At 45.4% G+C, this 17,869-nt stretch overlaps 1 protein-coding gene across 2 annotated transcripts in view; it reads left to right on the forward strand.

Moving 5' to 3' along the window:
- Window positions 1–17,869, forward strand: part of LOC147889791 (ER lumen protein-retaining receptor B-like) — a 71,881-nt gene that overhangs the window by 13,219 nt on the left and 40,793 nt on the right. Inside the window, exons 3-4 of one of the 2 annotated variants that reach the window (XM_087391463.1) lie at window positions 13,287–13,402; window positions 15,117–15,185. In XM_087391463.1, coding sequence (XP_087247589.1) covers window positions 13,287–13,402; window positions 15,117–15,185 — 185 coding nt within the window. The remainder of the gene's footprint in view (window positions 1–13,286; window positions 13,403–15,116; window positions 15,186–17,869) is intronic. The other variant, XM_087391464.1, reaches the window with a different exon arrangement.

Below are 17,869 nucleotides of genomic sequence, written 5' to 3' on the forward strand. Positions count from 1 at the left end.
CGATCTTCCGTATTGTACCAGCTTTCCGTACACATGTACATGTAGAACAGCTGATCGTACAGCTTGTACTTGCTCTGGGTATTCCGTACAGTTTCACACGTGCGACTCTACCTACAGGTTCCGTACCTGTTTTGGCATTGGCTTGAACCAGGTTCCTGCTTGCTATAACCCCTTTTTGGGTCTCACTGCAGTCATCTACAAACATTTGCAGTTTTGGGGCTTTTGCAGGACATTGGCAAAATTTGGGGCTTTCAGTTCCTTTCACCTCCTTTGATTGCAATTTCTTGCAAGAATATTGGAGTTTTGGGATTTAGTCTGCAATTTCTTGTTTAGATTGCATCACATTGGGTCAGATTGCAGGACATTAAGTTACATTTGCAGGACATTGAGTCAGATTTGCATACATTGGGTCACATTTGCAAAAATTTCAGCAAAATTTGGGGCTTTTCTGCATTTGCCCTCTTTTTGGCCTATTTGCCCTCAATAAATTTGGGGCTTTTGCCAAATTTGCTGTTTTTGCAGTGAACATTGCCTGTCACAGTCACATTTGGGTCAGATCTGCATTTGCCCTTGAATTTACAGATATTTGCTGTCATTTTTGGGACAGCCAGCTTTTTGCAGTGATAGCCTTGAGGCTTTTGGGTTTTCAGGTCTTTTTCAGGGTATCACAGTTGCTATGGCTAGGAACAATCAAGATTTATTTGGAGTTCTTCGTGAAGATGATAAGTTGGATGGCACCAACTATCCGATGTGGTCTTATCTCATGAAACATACTCTTGTTGCAAAGCATTTGTGGAATATTGTTTCTGGGGCTGATCTGAGGCCAGCCAATGCTACAGTGGTTGTTTCTACTGCTGGTCCTTCTGCAGGGGGTACTCCTCCTGATGCCTCTTCCTCTAGCACTCCTGTTGCTGCTCTTCCAACTCAAGAACAGTCAAGATGGGATGCAAGAGATGCAAATGCACATTCATGCATTGCTTTATCATGCAAGAGAATCATCATTCCACACATCCGGTCTTGCAGGACAGCAAAGGATGCTTGGGATAAATTGGCTTCTCTCTATCAGATTCGCAATGAAGCTCGTGTTGCATATTTGAGAAGGCAATTACAGGAAGTGAATATGAATGAAGGTGAGTCAATGGATGCATATTTGACAAAGGTCAAGGACCTCATGGAACAGCTTGCCAACATTGATGAGGTGGTGCCAAATTCACAGCTTGTCAGTACCACATTGAATGGACTGCCAGATACATATCAAGGGTTTGCTATAACCCTTCGATTAGTGGCCATGGGTAATCCAGACCACTATTCTTTTGACCAGCTAGTTACTTTGCTTTTGCAGGAAAAGTAAAGTAGAGCTAACAGACAAGCCATTATTCCTGATCATGCATTTGCTTCACAGCAGACAGGAAGAGGCAAGGCTTCCAAGCCTATGGGCAAGCCAAAATCTGCGCATAGCAGCTGCGATTCCTCTACGCATAGCAGCTGCAATTCCTCCCATGCATCTAAAAATACAGCAGATAAGGGAAAGAAGAAAAGATGCAACTATTGTCGCAAGCCTGGACATGACATTTCAGAATGCAGGAAGCGCATTGCTTCGGAGAAAAAGAAAGCAGGATTGACAGTTAATGCCTCACATGCCATTGAATCCCATGAGCCAGCAGATGCTTCACATGCACATGCTCTTCAGGATGATTGGGCATGGGCTGTCCATTGCTCATTTGATCCCTCCAAAGCTGATGCACTCTTTACTGCTAATGATGCTCAGTCCTGGTACTTTGATAGTGGTGCTTCCAAGCATGTCACATCTTGCAGACAGTTGTTTCATTCTCTAGCTGATGCACCTCGAGGGGGGACTGTTACATGTGCTAATAATGCTTCATATGCTGTAAAAGGAGTTGGAGATGTGCAGCTCACATCCATTTCCAGCCATCCTGTCACTCTGACAAATGTTCTTTTTGTGCCTGGCATTGAAGTCAACTTGATTTCAATTTCAGCAATTGCTACTTCAGGTTTCAGAGTAATTTTTGATGGCTACAGATGCCTAGTATATGATCTTCGTGATGACAATGCCATAGTTCTCACTGGCACTTTGCAAAAAGGGCTTTATCACCTTGATCATCATCCAGCTGCACTTTCTATTGAAGCATTGGCTATTTCAGATTCACAGCTTGCTGAAACTCATCTTTGGCATGAGAGAATGGGCCATCTCAATTATAGAGCTCTTGCAAAGCTACATTCACAACAGATGGCATATGATGTACCTCAGACTCACACAGTTTCCAAACATGTGTGTGAGGGTTGTCCTTTTGGGTAAGATGCATCGATTTCCTTTTCAAAAGAATTGTCCAAAACTCTCACAAAGGAAATTGCAGCTAGTACACAGTGATGTCTGTGGCCCAATGAGGACAAATGCCATTGGAGGATACAAGTATTTCATGACTCTCATTGATGATTTCACAAGGTATTGCTGGGTATATCCTTTAAAGGCCAAATCTGAAGTTTTCTTATGCTTTCAGAGATGGCTGAATATGGTTGAGAATGAATCAGGAAACAAGCTTGTCACCCTCAACACAGATAGGGGGGGTGAGTATATGTCAAAGGAGTTTGATGCATTTCTATCCTCACGGGGCATTATTCACTCATGCACTACTCCTTATAGTCCTCAGCAGAATCCTGTTTCTGAAAGGAAAAACAGGTCCACAATGGAGATGGCCAGATGCATGCTTAAGGCCAAGTCTTTGCCCAATAAATTTTGGCTTGATGCAGTAATGTGTGCCAACTATGTGCTGAATAGATCACCTACACGGGCATTAAAGACTATTACACCTTATGAAGCATGGAAAGGCAGGAAGCCTTCACTTTCACACATGAAAGTTTTTGGGTCTCTTGCATATGTTCATGTACCATCTCAGCTGAGACATAAGCTTGATGACAAGGCAATCAAATGCATATTCATCGGTTACAGCCAGGAGAGCAGAGGGTATCGGGTATATCAACCAAATACTGGGAAGATTATTGTCAGTAGAGATGTGATCTTTGCTGAACATTCAGCTTCTCCTCTTGTGGACTGCAAAGCAAAGCCAGAGGTTGACATGTTTGATGCCTTTGAATCTTGGTTACATCTGCCATCATCAGAGGAGGATTTTGAGCAGCAACATGAGCCTCCTGCAGGCCTTCCACTAAGCAATAATCAGCCACTACCTCATGCTGATTTGCAGGTTTCTCTTCTGGCACAAAATGATCCCACTACTCATGATGCAGTCATTGAAGAAAGAGCTGTCAATAGACAGCAAAGGCAAGTTCCCAGATGGCTTCTTGATACATTGAGGGACAGCAAACAAGATCAGCCTTTTGCTGCCCGGACAAGATCAGGGAATAGATAGCATGGTCACTTTCTTGAGTTTGCACTCCTTGCTACAGCTTGCAATGAAGAGCCTTTGTGCCATACAGATGCTTTTGACAGCAAAGAGTGGATGGATGCAATGAAAGCTGAGTTACAATCTATAGCCAAAAATGACACATGGGAATTAGTAGATCTCCCACCTGGCAAGCATGCCATTGGAACACGGTGGGTCTACAAATTAAAAAGGAAATCTGATGGCAGCATAGATCGATATAAAGCCCGTCTTGTTGCAAAAGGGTATGCCCAACAACAAGGCATTGACTTTGAGGAGACATTTGCTCCCACATCTAGGATTACTACCATTCGATGTATCATTGCCATTGCAGCCCATCATCATTGGCAAGTGCACCAACTTGACATCAAGACCGCTTTTCTTCATGGGGATCTGCAGGAAGAAGTCTATGTCACACAACCTCCTGGCTTTGAGGTTGTTAATTCTGAAAATAAGGTATGCCGGCTTAGAAAAGCCCTTTATGGTTTGAAGCAGGCACCCAGGGCATGGTATGCCAAAATTCATGCACACTTACTATCCCTTGGTTTTCAGAATAGTCCCACAGAACCCACTCTTTATGTCCGTGGGAGTGGACCTGATTTTTTAGTGCTGATTTTATATGTGGATGATATGCTTATCACGGGCCCAGATACTCAGCAAATTGCAGCTTTCAAGGCTGATTTGCAGCAGATTTTTGACATGTCAGACATGGGACGGCTCCATTATTATTTGGGCATTCAGTTTGCTCATGTTTAGGGGGGTATCATGATGTCTCAGTCCAAGTATATTGGACAGCTCCTTGATCGTTTTCAGTTTGAGGATTGCAAGCCAATCTCTACTCTAGTGGACCCTGGCTTCAAATTCTCAGCTCATGATGGGAGCCCACCATGTGATATCACTCTTTATCAGCAGGCTGTTGGATGCCTTATTTATTTATGTCACACCAGACCTGACTTACAGTATGCAGTATCTCAGCTTAGCAGATTCATGCACATGCCTAGTTCACAGCATTGGGAGGCAGTGAAGAGAGTCTTCAGATATCTCAGAGGCACTCAGGATTTAGCCCTCTTCTATGGTGATTAGGGTTCACTTACCATGCATGCTTACACGGATAGTGACTGGGCAGGATGTTCCGACACCAGAGTGTCACATACTGGCAATTGTTTTTTGCTTGGCAATTCATGTATTTCTTGGCTCAGCAAGAAGCAACCGACAGTTGCCACGTCTAGTTGTGAGGCTGAGTACAGGGCAGCTTTCACCGCTACAGTAGAGTGTGTTTGGCTTCGACAGTTACTTACAGATCTTGGTATTTGCCAGACATCCTCCACTATTGTCTACACTGACAGCCAGAGTGCTTTGGCCATTGCGCGTAACCCAGTGTTTCATGCGCGTACCAAGCATATTGAAGTTCACTATCATTATGTTCGGGAGCGGTTGTCAGCAGGAGACATAGAGTTGTCCTATCTTCTCACGGAGGACAACATCGCAGATATGTTTACAAAGGCACTTCCTCGTCCCAAGTTCGAAGTCTTCCGACAGGCTTTACACTTGGTTCCCTTTGTTACATGATTTGTTGTACATTCATAGGTGGCTATATCCTTTTGGATGAACATGTGCCACCATGACCAGAAACTACCAGGTATTCTGAGACGTTTCCAGAGTACTTCAGCCCATCCCATGGAGGGGGGTTTGTAGGCCATCTTCCGGTGGTTCTAGTGATGCCCTATAGGCCATGGTATGTGCCTTGTAGGCATAAGTGTAGGCACTTATAGTGTTAGTGCCTTTTTAGGCCACATAGGACACTTAGTCCTATGTGACACCTAGGACACTTAGTCCTAGGTCTAGGTACAAGTACTTTGTACTTGTGTGTTATCTTTTATCCATGTTTTGACGTGACTACTCATCAATCGACTCGTCTTGTACCTGCACTCTCTCTCTCTCTCTCTTCGTTCCGTACCTTCAAGCCTTGGAAGCGCTTTATCGCGATACAGCATTGGATACCAGCAGCCTGTTTCGCCATTGACAGCCTGCCCTCCCCTCCCTTTGTTTCGCTACCTTACCTGCCAGATCAGCAGCGGTACAGCCCTTTTTTAACGTGATTCAGACTGCCTGTTAAATGCGCCCTGTTCTTGCTTTCCAATCCGGACCAGCCAGGCCCCGATCTGCTCCTCGCCACCCACTGCAACATTGACCTCCGGACAGAAATCTGCAGGCCTTTTCTATGCAACAAATTGGTAGATTAAATCAATGCCAGGTGGATTCTTTCCATTCTACTTCTAAGGATTCTCTTGTCATTATCAAATTACAGCAAATGAAAGACGCTCCCTTAAAGCATGGAAACACCTAGTAATTCACCCGGCCTTTCAAGGACACCTCAGGCATCATCTACCACACAATATCGTGTTCAGATTGCACAACCAGCCCATTTCGGAGCTTTGGCATCGTGGGTCTTCTGTGTCACATGCCCTCCTAGTGATTTGGACCACATCCTATACCTTCTGCGTGAGGCACCTCAGTTACATTACTTCCTCAGCACAGTCCAGGTTGTGTTCCACGAGACACGAAGATACCCAGAACCCGATATTCCTCACGAGTTTGCTGTCCATCTTTGGAGAGAATTTTACCCCTCAGCTTCAGTATTTACACTCTGAAGGCACTCCTTCTCTTGGACTTCCGGCAGCAGCTCCTTATCCCTTCTTAGATCCGTGGGCTCTGCAACCTACTCCTGTACTCTCACGAGCAGTAACACCCATTTCGGCATCACCAGTGTTACCTCAGACAGGACCTTCTTTACCAGATTTCCACGGGTGGTTCCATCCTGCCTCGCCTGCACCCGCCAAGATGAGCAACCTCAAGGAGCAGCCCAGGAATGGTACAAGCTAGAGCGCAGGTTCGTGCTTTTCTCACAGGGACCTCAGATATGTCGCAACGCTCGCGTGCAGCCTCTCCAGAAATCAAAGACTCAAGTCCAAAAAAGACCCCTGAAGTCAACGTACAAGGCGAAACATTACTGCAACTTCGAATTTCCCAGCTTGAGGACATCTCCGACTTGGTCCAGAAAGTCCAACAACTCCAAGATTCTCGCAGTACCACATATAGAGAGGATGACGTGACGTAACCAGACGACTATGCGGATTCATTCCCACCTGAGGTAGAAAACATTGAACTACGTGCCCTCTACCGTTTACTCCAAGCTTCCAAAACTAAAAGACTTGACATTAAACTTCTGGAAGCCTACACTGGTCAACGAAATCGCCGAACAGTTGACCAATGGCTCGCAAAATTGCGCATGTACTTTGATACTTTTGACCTCACTGAAGGCAAAAAGATTTCCTTGGCAGTCTCCCTCCTCAAGGATACAGCTTTCCTATGGTGGCAAAGACGCTTAAAGGACGGCAAAAGTGTGTTAACATGGGAACGTTTTGAACACGTGCTCCGTAAGTAGTTCATACCTGCCAATGTGGACTTCCAAGCACGTTCAAAACTCCGACAGTTGGAGCAAACAGGCTCCCTGTCTTCCTACATCTCTCAGTTCATCACATTGGTGCTGGAGATTGATGGTTTAACTAAGGATGATCACCTTCATGCTTTCATCTCAGGCCTAAATTCCTCGTTACGCATTGATGTCCTTAAAGCAAACATCACCACCACAGCTGGCGCTATTGCTTACGCAGAGCGCATTACAGATTTCCAAAACACAAGGAAGTAGAGTGCTAATCGAACACAGAACTCTACTATGGCCAAAGGTGCTCGCCCTCAAGATAACCCCAGGTTTAGAAAAAACTCGGGTTATCAAGGTTAGCGACAGTCTCAAGATCCCCACAAGTCTCAGAAATCATATGTTGGATTCCAACAGAAGCACTCCTTCAAGGATCGCGCCTCCTCATATTCACAAAGTCATTACCGTCATCTCCAACATAAAGGTGCGGCCACTGACAAGAAGAACAACTCCAGCACAAAAGGACTTTGTACCATCTGTACAGGCGACCATAGATGGTTCGATTGTCCCAAGCGACCAAAGCAAAATTCCAATATGGAACCTAGCACTTCCGAAACAGAAGATGCTACCTCAGCACAAGACAAGAAAAGCTGTTCGAATGGCAAATACCATCCACGTGAGCCTTGCCAGCAACCCCAGACCCAAAGACCTGAGAGGCAACGCCGACCAATACCGAGACCTTGATGCTGTCCACACTGACGATGTAGGACGCTTCTGCAAGGCAAGGAAGAGGCTTGTGCTGTCTAGCGGAATGCAGGGTTACTGCGTGAGTGAGAGAGTGAAAAGCTAGAAGTGATAGATCCCATGAGAGAATTGAGAGATGACGGAAATATAGAGCTGAGAGTGAGCTGTGTAAACTGTAAAAGAGAGCTGAGAAAGCTGAGGAAACAGTGTCCAAACCTCTCTCCGTTTGCTGGTCCAAACCTCCGCGACTGTTGTGCTGTGTGGTCACCTTCAGATCAGGCTGATATGATGGCCAAGGGACTGAGGCTAGAGCAGGGCCAGATCTGAGGATCTTAGGGGCTGCACAGGAGGCTGAAGTGGAGCTGTAGGAGGACTGAAGGCAGGAGCAAACTGAATGAGAAAACAGGGCAGCCAAGGGGCCCTTTTATAGGGCTGGACTGAGCCATTCCAGTCTGTAAACAGACTGACTCAGTCTGTTTTACAGACTGGCTGGCCTACAACCAGCCTATAAAAAGCCCTCCCTGGCTCATTTTCCAGGGGAGTTTTTGGGCAGCCTTTGCAGGCTGCCTTCCCTGCTTACCTGTCCAGCCTTTGGGGACCCTAAAGGGAGGCTAAGACCTAAACTATAAGATGGAAACACTTAACCTACTGTTCTCCAGTGGGTACTAGTGAACAAGAACTGACTACTGACTTGACCTAAGGCTGAGAGACTGACCTACGTAGCTTGTGCCCGACTGTCCCTGGACAAGGGCTCACAAAGGGGTCACAACATACGACAAAATCTCCTATCTGGGAATTATAATACACTTGTCGATGTAGCCAGTGTGTCACCTTGCACCCAAGTGCAGGGGTGCATGTGACATTCCCTCCTCCTTAACTTGGCAGTAGGTTCATTGCTTCCAAGTAGTCCGCCAATATCTGGGGAAACTCCTGGAAAAAATCTTCGTCCAACCACATTGCTTCATGGGTACCTCGATCCTGGAACTTGGTGTAAAACTCCCGGATCCTGCGTCCTGAGCCATGCTTGAATTTATGAAGAAGGATCTGTCCTGGCTGCAAAACTTCGGCTTCATCAAGAACTTCAGGTTGTTGCTCGTCGGAAATCTCTGAAAGAGGAGGCCCAAAATATGGCTTCAACCAAGCTACATGGAACACGTTGTGCATAGTCCAACTGTCTGGTAGGTGTAACTTCATTGAGACATCGTTGATCTTTTGAATAATAGGGAATGGTCCGAAGCTCCTGAAGGACAGCTTAGGGCATCGCTTGCCCACCTGCTTCAATCGTTGCTTGATAATGTGTAAATACACCCATTGACCCTCTTTATACTGGACATCTCGTATGGATTTATTAGCTTGGCGTGTATACGATGCTTGAGCTTTGGCGATGCGGCTTTTCACGGGCTCCGTAATCTCTGCCATGGATTCCGTGGTTTTGTTGGCTTCAAGAGATGGAGACACCATCCGGGTGAGGAGTGAGATAAATCGCCGTCCAAACGCCGCTTCATAAGGTGTGCGACTAATACTCGAAGAATAGGTATCGTTCAAAATGGCCTGCACAAGCGGAAGAAACTGCTCCCACTTTCCTTGAACATCATGACAGTATGATTTCAAAATATCAACTGCCATACCATTATACTTTTCCATTGCTTGCCCCATCGGAGGAGCGGCTTGAACTGCAGTGATCTGGCATTGGACATAGACAAGTGCGCACATGGCACCCTTGCGGACGGCGCGACCTGCTTGAATATGAGAGATTAATGGAATCCCTGGTATGCTCCGATCACCGCGTATCACGGCGGGCTCAGGTAAACCTTCCACAATCGTGAAGGTGTCCTGCCGCCAATCAGGCGTTGGAACATGCTCACGAAACCACTGAATCCCGAGGATCATGTCGCACCCCATCAAAGGAGTCAATATAAAATCCCGCGTAAACATGGCCTTCTGGACTGAAAAAGTGAACTGGATGGCCTTATGCGTGATGTGTGTGCGCAAGCCGAGCGTGAAACCCATCCACTGCAAGCTCGTGAGGCACCAAGGTGCACCCCACTGTCTTGGCAAGCTGAGGGGAGATGGCATCTTCTGAACTCCCCATATCGAACATGACAATAAACTGATGCCCGTTAGCTGTGCCATACGCCCATATAAAGCTTTATTCAGCTTGCATACCTGAAGTGCATTTTCTGAAATTTGAAAGCCCGGAGGTTGTTTGACATAAACCTCTTCCAACAAGTCTCCATTAAGGAAAGCTGCTTTAATGTCCAACTGATGAACATTCCATTCAAAATTTGCAGCCATGGCTATAACCGACCTAATGGTTGTCATCTTGGATGTAGGAGCAAAAGTCTCCTCATAATCTATGCCCTTTTTCTGAGCATATCCTTTTGCAACCAGCCTTGCCTTGTACCGATCAATGGACCCATTTGGTTTTCTTTTGACTTTGAAAACCCACCGTGTACCTATGGCATTCTTACCTGGTGACAAATCCACAACATCCCAAGTTTGATTTTTATGAATGGACTGCAACTCATCGTGAATGGCATTCATCCAATGCACATTATCTTTTGCTTCTTCAAATGTCTCAGGCTCCTCCTCATCAAGAAGAGTACTTGCATAAGCTGATTCAACTGAATGAGCTCCCTCCATGTGCCTTACTGCACTACGAGTTCTGCCAGGCAATGGAGCTTCAAGCCTACTCTCCCTGAGAGTCTGAAGCAACCAATGCGGGACTGTTTTGGCTGCGTGTATCTCTTGAATTTCTTGCCGGACAACTTCATCCACACCCTGAGGTTGTACCAACTCAGCTGGGGGCTGAATTTGTACTTGTGGAGCTGGCGGAGGTTGCTGTAAATTCTGATTTTCAGCGGGGGAACCAAATGCTATAGGAAGCATCCCCTCAAACACATCATCTAAAGAGGCCGGAATCTGAAATTCAGCATTTGTATGTGCAGAATTTTCAGAGAATATGACATCTCTTCTGACAAAAATCTTGCGTGTAGCAGGATTGTAGAGACGATAGCCTTTGCTTTGTAAACTATATCCCACAAAAATGCATTTTAGTGCCTTATCTGACAACTTGTGTCTGAACTCCACAGGCACGTGGGCATATGCAACACAACCAAAAACTCTGAAGTGGTCCACTGAAGGCTTTCTCCCATGCCATGCTTCATAGGGAGTAATTGTCTTCAAAGCCTTTGTAGGAGCCCGATTTAAAATATAGTTGGCACACATGAGGCCTTCCAGCCAAAACCTGTGAGGCAACTTCTTACTTGTGAGCATGCATCTATCCATTTCCATGGTGGTGCGATTCTTCCGCACAGCTTTGCCATTCTGTTGAGGCGTAAGCCTCACTGCAAGCTGATGCATAATACCTTTTTCTTTCAGAAATGTCTCAAATTCATGAGACATGTACTCCCCTCCTCGATCTGTGCGAAGTGTTTGCACCTTGAGTCCTGTCTCATTTTCAACCATAGCCACAAAGTGTTTGAAATGCATAAACACTTCTGATTTCGCCTTGAGACCATAAACCCAAGTGTAGTTGGTAAAGTCATCTATGAATGTAACTCATCATCGTCGTACTTGCTCGCCCTATAGCCATACTCCCCTTGCCGTACCTGCTTTGTAGGCCAACTAGTGCCGGCTCAACCAGCAGAGGCCCAATGTGTGCGGGCCTACCTCTAGCCCACGCAGGCTAGCTCCTTGTCTCAAGCCGCTCCAGAAGCTCCTCAACAGGCTAGTCGGTTTGTCTTTGAAGAATACACCCCTAGTTGGGCTGAACCCCCAACTCACCTAGGGGGTTAGTTCAGCCTGGGGTGGCAGGAGAAATGGTCAGCAAGGATTGGGGCCCAACCTAGCTTCCTCTTCCTCCAAAACCCCCTAACAGCCCCGCACAGCAGGGCCATATATGCCACTGTGGCAGCTCGAACACCCTCTCTGTATGCATGTGTTTATGAATGAGGAGGTCTTTCCGACTGACCTATTATTGGGTATCATGAACAGATTTTATTGTTACAGGCCGAGGTGCGACATTTGAGACTACAACTAGCGGATGCAATAACCAGGATTCAGATTCTTGAAGGTCCTGGTAAGCAAGCAGTAATAGATGAGGCTGTCAAGTCTTGCAATGCTTCCCCCTCTACTCCTCAATTAATTTCTACTTGTCAAAGATTTGGTTCAAAATGAGGTACAGACAGCCAAGCAAGAGGTCACCGTAGAGGTTGAAGCAAAGGTGAATAAAACTGTATCCAGGAAGAGATCAAAGAACATGAAGCCAGACAGGACAATGCACTAAAAATCACAATTGGGGGCTTCTAGACGGATGGTACAAGGTGGAGGATTCCTTTGATGATACTTTAGCACAGGTCCAGGCAGCTTTGCCTAACATTGGTTGGACAGCAGATGAAGATGATAAGACCAAAAATCCTAATGAAGAAGATGATATACGGCTTAAAGTCCTCAGACAGTCTTACAAGTTGAAAGGAACTAAACTATGGATAGCCGAGGAACTCACAAGAGCCCAGCTGAAAGATAAAGCAGCGGAATTAGCTAAGGTTAAAGCTGCCAGGAAAGATGGAAAGTGGGCAGTTTACTGTGGTGGAATAGCACTTATCAAGGAGTTTAAATCCAAACCAAAAGACTCTCAGTCTAAAAATGATGTATGGCTGATGATATGTATGATCTTAGAACATAGTCTAGGTACTCTAAATAAATGGAGTTGCTTCGGCACTCCTTGGGAGCTGCCATGTGCCCTCCCTAAGCTGATGTACTGAATGTTTTTTCCTATTTTCCCATAGACCTCTGGTCTCCTGTGGACGTTAATAGAGTTTCTTTCTTTCTTTTCCTGAGTTGTGCAAGGAAGGCTATTGACATCCAGTAGGGGAGAACGTGGTTACCAGAAATTGTACTTGTGGTGGAGAGTCAATTTTAGCCTGACTGGGCTTTGTTTGTATAGATCTTCTTTCTTCTTTTGTCTATCTCTCTTGAATAAAATATTATCGGTGAAGGATTGCTTCTGCTTTTGTGTGCATCACATGCAATGGTGAATCCTCTCACATAGAGAGGAATGACATTGTGGTAGACAATGTTTTCCAAATAAGGGGATCTCCTTCCTTTGCAGGCCTCAAAGCAATGGTATAGCAGAATGGGCTTGTTGTAGCCTATTTGTTTGCTCAAGACCACTCGATAATCTCTCTAGGAGTTCCTTTCATCTCTAGATTAGATGAATTTCTTAGTGTTTATATGGTTCTTTCACTATAGCCCATATTGCTAAAAAAGGCAATATCACTTTTTCATTTTGTATCATGTTCACTTTCGAGAAAAGCTGAACTTCGTATCATATTTCATAGGAGTAGACGTCTTAAGTAATAACGCATTGAACTTATGCTGTGGAGGAAGGAATCTCACGAATATACTATGGGGAGTGGAGGTGTCATGGGTGCCTTTTGTTTGTCTAATTCTTCTCCATTTCAAGGCAATTCTGTTTATAACAAGGGAATCCTAAGTGTACGCAATCCAAACATTTCAATGTTTAATGATAAAAGAAATGAGCTCCGTGATTTGAAGCATTAGGATGCATTAATCTTTCAAAAGAACACCAGAAAACAAGCTGCACAAGAACATTGGTAGCATTCAATTTGGTAGGTGAAACTGTGCTCAAATGTAACAATTTACTTTGGTCTACTAAGACATTTTATTTCATGATTGATAAGGTGCTGTGGACGTTTTCATTGTACCTTGAAGCAGTCGCCATTTTGCCACAGTTGGTTCTTTTACAAAGAACAAAAAACGTCGACAATTTGACAGGAAATTATGTGTTTTTCCTCGGGTAAGAGCTTCCATGACGAGCTTTGAGTTGCAACTTACATGTTTCAACAACGTTATGCTTTCTCGGTACTTTCTTTAAGCTTAATGCAAGGTAAGAAAGAAAGAAAGAATGAATATATGTATATTTGTATGTCCTATGCATATATATCTATGAATATGCCTCATATCTCTATTCTAGAGAAAAGAACAATCTATATATTTTTCTTGAGAGTGATATAGATCAGCAATGACCAATTAGGAAGGCCAGCGTCTGCTATGCAGCCTGCTTCTCAGGATCCAGGCTCATTGCCTAGAGGTATTCGGGCAACAGGTCACACACACGCGCATGCACACACACACACACACACATGCACGCACGCAAGCATGTGTGTATATGTATATGTATATGGTTATATGTTGAAGGTCAGCATCTCCTGATGTACCATGGTTAGGATAGGGCATGAGTGTCGGCCTTGTCGTGGATGTGCCTGCCCCTTGTGAGGGTAGTGTAGAGTAGGGGTTTGGGTCCCACTTGGGGATTGCGTGGCCATCCGGGTACCCTTGCAAGCATATATGCAGCCGTGTGGCAGTCCATGTGGAGGTGCTTATGATGGCCAGGGGAGGGTCCGGTTGGCTACCCTTCGAGCTGCAGACCTGCCCCTTTGGAGGCCCTTATAGGTAGAGGTGGACCAACCTGTTGGTCGGCCACCTAGGCATGCTGGTCGGCCTATAGGCAGGGGGGTCAAGCCCCTATATGGCTGCATGGCAGCCCATGATACGGCAAAAGGGGTTGGCTCCATTGGAGCCCTCAGCCTGGCTGTTTGGGGCAAGGGATCAGCCCTTTATAGGGCTGTGTGCCAGCCCCCATGTGCAGTAGGAGGTCGGCCCTATGCAGTAGGGCGGGTGGGCCCACCTAGCCCTGCTGGTTGGCCTGATAGACCAGCCGACAAGGGGAGGGTAGGCTGCCTATATATAGGCCCTCTCCTTGACTTGTTGTTCATCTCAGTGTGGAACATTTTGTGCATCTTTTATTAAAGGTTTTGCCCTTGCAGTTCAGGGGTTTTGCCTGAGATCCCTTGCAGTCTCTCTTGTTTCTTTCTCTCCCTTCAGTTCAGTTTTGTAAATGTGTGTGTGTGTATACATATGTACATATACATATACATATACATGTATATGTGTGTATATGTATCCCCCCCCCCCAAAACACACACACACACACACATCTATATATACATATACATATAATATAGCTAGTCTCTTGCAATATGTGATTGCGTTTGTGGTTTTCAACCTTATGAGTGATTGCTTTATGTCTTGTGTTTTTCGAGGATGAGTTTGGGCATGTTCCTGGATTGATCATATATGTGTGAATATGTACACACTTTTTTTTTTGGGTGGAATCTTTGAGTCATTATATTACAAAGAAGCTATCCCAGAAAGGGAGAGCTATAATACATCAAGAGAAAATCTCACTGTAGGACACCCTCCCCCCCCTTCCCCCCCCACTCCCACACACACACATGTATATATACATATACATATAATATAGCTAGTCCCTTGCTATGCATGATGGCTTTATGGTTTTCAACCTTATGAATGATTGCACTATGTGTTGTATTTTTTTGATCATATATGTATGTGTGTGTGTGTGTGTTCCCTCTTTTGGGACTGCTTCTTGTAATATAGAAAGACATGGATTTCAATTTAAAAAAAAAAAAGTGTGTGTGTGTGTGCAGGATGCTCATTCCTTTGGAGATCTTCCTGAGGCTTAGGTGTTTGGAAGTTTTTTATTACTGTTCTCAGTTGTGAGTAGTAGCTGCCCAACTCTGAGACAGCTATGAATGTAAATGCTTTCTTGATGCAACTGCTCTACAAAAAATGTGTGTGTGTGTGATTGTGAGAAGTGCAGCAGAACTGAACAGAAAAGACCGTGCCAATGTACGAAAACGTCGCGGAAAGACACATACATGCACATGTGATGCACATGTGAACCACATCTTACCCGTAGAGGGCCGACTCCTGCCCTATATGGGCCGCCCTGATCTGCCCTATGAAAAGGCTGGACACACAGTCCTATAAGGGGCAGACCCCTTTGCCCCAAACAGGCCAGCTGGCAGCCTAGGTGGCCGAGCAGCATGTCGGCCCACTTCTACCTGTAAATGGCCTCCAAGGGGTGGGTCTACAGCTCCATGAGGTGGCCACACAGGCCCTCCACAGGGGCCTGATGAAAGCGCCTCCACCCTGGCTGCCACGCGGGAACAAGCAGGCCCACCAACCATGCAATCTTCTCCTGATCCATCCGCATGCAGCATATTCACAATGAAACACGTTTCATTGGTAACGAAACGTTTCATTACCAATGAAACGTGGAGTCCCTTTACCTGTACTAACCTAAATAAAGATATTACTATTTCAGTAAAATTTAGTTAAAAGTTTGAAATTTAAACTTTGGAATCTAGATTTTAGTCTCTATATTACTAGTTTCTAAAGTTCAAATCTCACACTCTAATTTAAACTATTTCTAGTCCTTTGTAACAACTAGCGAGTAACAACTTACAGACTAGAGTACTTCCAAATCATTGGGCTTTATAGGCATTGTATGAAGGCATTTTGTGATTTTTAAGCTTAGTTTGCATAGCTTCAGCATACTGTATGTATGCAGGGCATAAAATTTGCATTTATTAAGACCCAAATATACAAACTGAACTTTTGACATGCCCCCTGTTTTTTTAAACGTTCAAAACGTTTTGAAACGTTTCACGTTTTCAAGTATTGAAACGTTTCTTTGAACTATGCATGCAGACATACTGACTACCCTCAGGTGGGGCCACCATATAGGTAGATCTGTCCTCAGCCCTACTCTATACTACCCTCATAGGGGGCAGGCACACCCACAACAAAGGCCTTCTGTGTGACCTAACCTAACCTAACCATGGTACATTAGGAGATGCTAACTCCAACACCCCGGTCCTTGATGTAACATGATCTCCAGGGAGCTGGGTGTGCCGTCGGAACAACTGAAGGAATACGTCATGTGAAGTGGTCGCTAAAGACCACCACAGATACTGTCGAATCCCCCTCTTAGCACGAAACGTCTCAGCAAGATTAATGGAAAACCTGCTACTGCTGCTCGCAAGCCTCAGCTGCTAGGCAACACTCCTCTGGTCTGGTACGGAACTGGTATAACAATCCAACTGATACTGCCATCGGTGCAAGGTCTACTTCCCTGCATGGGCTATTGTATCATGAAGCTATACAGCCCCTCTGGCCCCTCTCCGTGTCTTTAGAAGATCGGTAAGAGCACTAGTGAGCAGAAGGAAGCTTCTGTGGCCGTCACGAGGTGCAGTGGTGAAGGAATCCTTGTTTGAGGCAGGCTATTAGGCACGACCTCGAGCCACGAGGAGTTGTTCCCGCTGACTCAGGTGGCAATATATATACCAGTTTGTATTTGTTTGGACCTTATGACCAGGAAGATCCAGAGGGGGTTTCCTTGTGTTCTCCTGCAGGTATTGTCTTATGAGCTGTTGGAGATTTGGATGGGTCAAATGGATTTGTAAGTGTGGGAATCCAAACATTGTAGATTTGTGAGCAGTTGGATGCCCATTGTTTCTGGAGCACAAAGTTGCCAATAGTGACCTTTCTTGCCACAACAGTTACACGTATGTGAAGCCTTTACTACTTAAGCTATCATCTTCTTCCTTCCCTTCTATGCAACTAACAAAGCCTTTGAGTGTGTCCCGAGAAGGATTCATAAATCTCTCCTCTTGGTTGTGCACCATGGGTACCAATTCCTCCTAGGTCAATGTATTCGTCCTTCCACTAGTAGTCAAGGACGAATAGAATGCAGAGTACTAAGAAGACAGTGGGCAACAATGTTTTGGTCATGTCCTCGGTTGATATCTGCTTCCCTACGGGAGAATCTCTCGCTAAAGTTCCTGTAACGTGTTGATGTGCTCCCACATCGATGAAGCCTTCATGGGATCCAACCTCCTCATCTATACTTCCAAAGAGACCCTCTTCATGGGAGAGGCTCTGTTGTACAAGAACACCAAATGTTCTTAGATACTTTTGGCCACCGTCATATGCTTTGCGTGATTAATCATCCAATGAGTACAACATAGGAATATGAATGACCTTACCCTCGCATTGGCTCGGTCCCACAGTTGAGACATGGTCTGTTGCAGGATTCCTAGATTCTTTGCACGAGGATCAGGGCTGACTACTCCCACCAATATGAAGACTGCAACACGGACTCCATCATGACCAGCCACACACCGTAATTGAGTCCATCCAATTGACGGTCGAGAAGGAAGGTGGGTAACACGGGTATTTTAACCTTGCTCTTCGCCATCTCAACCAGGGTCGTCATGTTGGAGTGCATAGAGTGGAACTGAGAAGAGAGGGTGGATGGGAAAGAAGGTAGAGAAGGGTGTCGACAGAGAAAGAGAAGAGAGGCCTGGAGAAGATAGTGAAGAGGCTTGGGGCCTAG

This window comes from Dipteris shenzhenensis, chromosome 20 (assembly GCF_047967505.1).
Source record: "Dipteris shenzhenensis isolate YYH24624 ecotype China chromosome 20, Dip_SZ_1.0, whole genome shotgun sequence".
Taxonomy (NCBI): domain Eukaryota; kingdom Viridiplantae; phylum Streptophyta; class Polypodiopsida; order Gleicheniales; family Dipteridaceae; genus Dipteris; species Dipteris shenzhenensis.